This window comes from Mustela nigripes, chromosome 4, assembly GCF_022355385.1.
Source record: "Mustela nigripes isolate SB6536 chromosome 4, MUSNIG.SB6536, whole genome shotgun sequence".
NCBI lineage: Eukaryota > Metazoa > Chordata > Mammalia > Carnivora > Mustelidae > Mustela > Mustela nigripes.
Window position 1 is genome coordinate 191,544,219 of NC_081560.1, and position 4,039 is coordinate 191,548,257.

Here is a 4,039-nt window from a genome sequence, read left to right on the forward strand (position 1 = left end):
GGCGAGGGAGGAGAAGGGGTTCAGGCCAGGGGAGGCGGGAGTGCGGGGGGGGGGGCAGCCTGGCTCTGCAGGGGGGGTCGGTGCTGTCGGGACCTCGGCCCCGCCTCTGCCCAAGCGCTGGAGGCTGCCCCTGGGGGACCTTTTCTCTCCGCAGGTCCTACCTCATCGGCGGAGGGGTTCCCTTCATCATCTGCGGGGTCACGGCCACCACAAACATCGGGAATTACGGCGTGGACGATGAGGACGTGCCCTAGTGAGTCCCGGGCACCGGGCGGGTGGAGGCTCCTTCCCGGCCCCCCGCACCTCCCTGTGCCCGGACCACCTGTGGGGGCGCCCCTGGGACTGCGTCCCCCGCCCCATCTGTGTCCCCCCAGCAGTCCCCCTTCTCACCGAGTCCCCCTCCCTGGGCACCGGGGACCAGGTCAGAGTGCGCACGGCCCCACCGAGCTCCGCACCCCCCATCACGTCCTTCTCCTCGGTGGTCCCCAAAGGCCAAGCCTGCAGGACACACTGGCTCTGCTCCCTCGGGGGCTCCAGCACGAGGACATGAAAGGCCCCGCGGCCCAGACTCCCGGCCACACTGTCCCGGCAGGGGCCGGCCGGTGGGAAGGTCAGGTCTCCTCACCACGGTCAAGCTCACGCCCCGCAGAGAAAGTCCTCCCACGGCCCGAGGACGGCCAGGCACTCGTCCCCCCGGGCGACCCCTCAGGGACCCCTCTCTTCCCGCAGCTGCTGGATGGCCTGGGAGCCCAGCCTGGGTGCGTTCTACGGGCCGGCGGCCTTCATCACCCTGGTCACCTGCGTCTACTTCCTGGGCACCTACATCCAGCTGCGGCGGCACCCGGAGCGCAGGTACGAGCTCAGGCTGCGGACGGAGGAGCAGCGGCGGCTGGCGGGGCCCGAGGCCGGCCACCACCCCGGGGCCCGGCCCGGCCTGCTGCCCGCCTGCGACGGCCTGGCCGCCTCCCTGCTACAGAACGAGCACTCGCTCAAGGCCCAGCTGCGGGCCGCGGCTTTCACGCTCTTCCTGTTCACGGCCACCTGGGCCTTCGGGGCGCTGGCCGTGTCTCAGGGTCACTTCCTGGACATGGTCTTCAGCTGCCTGTACGGCGCCTTCTGCGTGACCCTGGGGCTCTTCGTCCTCATCCACCACTGTGCCAAGCGGGACGACGTGTGGCACTGCTGGTGGTCTTGCTGCCCCCGCCGTGGGGACGCACACGCCACGCAGCTGGCCGCCCACCCCGCACTTGACACCAACGGGGACGCGATGGGCCACGTGGCCTGCCTGCAGGACTCGCCGTGTCCAGGCAAGCCACGGGGCTTCAGCCACCCGCCCACCAGCCACTGCAAGATGACCAACCTGCAGGCCGCCCAGAGCCGCGTCAACTGCCTGTCACCAGCCCCGCCGTGCTGTGGCAAGACACACTGCGAGCAGCGGGTGGAGGACACGGCCCACATCCACGTGCACGAGGAGGACGCCTTTGGACTCCTGCACAGGGGCCTCCAGGCCAGAACTAAGCCCCCCTACTTCAGTCGGCACCAGACGTCCCTGGAGGAGCCAGAGTACGCCTACCACATCCCGGCCAGCCTGGACGGCAGCCCCCGCAGCTCACGCACAGACAGCCCCCCCAGCTCGCTCGAGGGCCCGCTGGGGGCACACACGCTGGCCTGCTGCACCCAGGGCGACCCCTTCTCCCTGGTCAGCCGGCCCGAGGGCAGCGACAGCAGCCCGGTGCTCTACGGCTGCCCCCTGAGGCCAGGCAGGGAGTCGGCCTCCGGCCCCGTGCACTTCGAGATGCTCCGGAGGACACAGTCCCTGCCCTTCGGTGGCCCCGGGCAAAACGGGCTGCTCAAGGGAGATCTGTGTGAAGTCCTATCCTTCAGTGCCAATGGCATCGGCAACATCAGGACAGGGCCGTGGAGAAATGAGACTGCTGTGTAGCCGGCCTGACGCCACCGAACCCTGGCAGACGCACGCGGCGCAGAGCAGGGTCCCGCACGGGAGGCCAGCAGGGGCGTGCTTCTCAGACGCGGCCAGCACCCCCACGGACCCTTCGCTGCGGAAGACCTGAGTGGGAAGATGCTTTGGGCCACGTCTGCTTCTGCTAATCCTAAGGTCAGACGGGCGTCCATGTCCCAGACTCCGGCTTTCTGACCCTATAGTCCACAGTCCCCCGGGCAGCCCAGAAACGGAGCAGGTGTTCTATCAGGAAAATACCCTCCGTGCCCGGCGTGGGCCATAGGGAGCTCTGGGGTGAGTCCCATCTGCCCCACCAGCCTGGCCACAGCAGGAGGTACCCCCACTTTTTCTAGTGTCTACTGTGTGTCTCATTATGTTTTACTCCAAGGCACAGGCGCGCTGCCTGTCTGGACCTCGGCCGCCACCCCAGCCCCTCTGCCGGCCCATGTCACTACCGCCACCTTCAGCGGCCGCCCTGGGTGCGGCCCCCACAGGACTGAGAGCCTCATGGACACTCGGGCTTGTGACCCAACCCAGGCGCACGTGAGAAGAAGGGGCAGCCTGTGACCGTCCTCCAGGGGGCCAGCCGGGGTCTTTGAGGGGCTCTGAGCCTTCAGAAATGCCCAAATGTCCGTCAGCAGACTTGAGTGTCAAAGCCAGCCACTGTCAGGACCTTAGCCTGCCCCACCAAGGTCATTTGGGCTCTAACATTCCCAGCCCTGAGAAGAGAAGGGCTGGAGTTTCCAGGAGCATCTGGGCTTGAAGGTCCTACTCAGATGACAGTGGTCCATCAGAGTGAGCTGTGTATGGAGCCAGGGGCCCTTTGCAGAGGCAGGGGCCCGGGGTCCCCAGAGGCAGAGCCTGGACCCCTGAGAACACGTGTGCAGGACCACCCAGCCATTCCTCCCTCCCTCCTCCCAGACCCATGGCACACACGCCCACACGCACGCGCACACAACACACGTACATACGTGTGCACACGTCTCCATGCTTGTACGTGTGCGTGCGTCATATGCTCTCCACACCCACCACACGTGCGCCACATGTGCACACACACAGTCGGTGTTTTCCAGACACTCGAGTGCCCGTCTCACTGCCCTGCACCAATGTTGTCGCTGTGAGACCTCGGCGCGCTCTGCTGTCTGCAGGACGGCCTCACCAGGACAGAGCCTCCTGAGTGCACGCCTGGGGGTGTCAGGTGTCGGGTGTCCCAGGGCCAACGCTCAGTATCTGAGCACGAGGAGCCTCGCTTCCCGGGATTCTTGTAAACCTGACGATGTCCCAAGCCCCCACCAGCCCCGCGTGTCCTCACAGGTCAACCAGACAGGCAACCAGACGACTGCCAGGCAGTTTCTGTCTCTGTGCAGCCTGTCCGCCTGCTTCCGTAGCCAGTAGGAGCCAGAGACCCGACGCCGTGCCGTGTGCACCTGCAGAGCCGTCACAAAATACAGTATTTTGCACTGTTTGCTGCTTGTGAGGCTGGTTGATGGCGTCTCTCGTCCTCCGTGGGGCGGACCTACCTCGGCACGTGGCTCCTGCTTCTGCCCACAGGGCCCAGGCTGGGGCCAAGGAGCCCAGAGAGGCCACTGCCCCGGACACTCCGGCCCCCAGGAAGGTGTCCCCCGTGGCCCTTCGACCCCGGCAGGCCCGGCAGAGCGGCCTCATTATCAAACCAAAGAAGTTCAGTGTTAAACCTCGTGTGCTTCCACACTGATTCGGCCTCCGGAGCCCACTGGGGACAGTGTGGTGACCCTGTTGCTGTTGCGTGTCATGTTTTCAGAGCAGGGGCTCCCCAGTTCAGCAGCAGCACAGGGCCACACGGACAGACTTCCCCAGTTCAGCAGCAGCACAGGGCCACACGGACAGACCTCCGGAAGGATGTGGCTGCAGGTCGGAGCTGTCCCAGTATCTCTGGCCTTACAGCGTGTCAGCCCCGTCCCTGGCACATGCGCGTGCATGTGCACACGTGTGTTTCTGTGTGTGCACACATGTGTGTTATCTTGTGTGTGCACTCATGTGTGTGGCGCGTGCATGTGTACACATGTATGGTGTATGTCATCTTGTATGTACACGTGCATG

The 4,039-nt window shown here is 65.7% G+C and overlaps 1 protein-coding gene across 1 annotated transcript in view; it reads left to right on the forward strand.

Moving 5' to 3' along the window:
• The window catches only part of ADGRA1 (adhesion G protein-coupled receptor A1), a 31,296-nt gene extending 27,885 nt beyond the window's left edge, over nucleotides 1-3,411 (forward strand). Inside the window, exons 6-7 of the mRNA XM_059398889.1 lie at nucleotides 155-253; nucleotides 730-3,411. Of these exons, the coding sequence (XP_059254872.1) occupies nucleotides 155-253; nucleotides 730-1,942 (1,312 nt within the window). The 3' untranslated portion in view covers nucleotides 1,943-3,411. The remainder of the gene's footprint in view (nucleotides 1-154; nucleotides 254-729) is intronic.
• The last annotated feature ends 628 nt before the right edge of the window (nucleotides 3,412-4,039 follow it).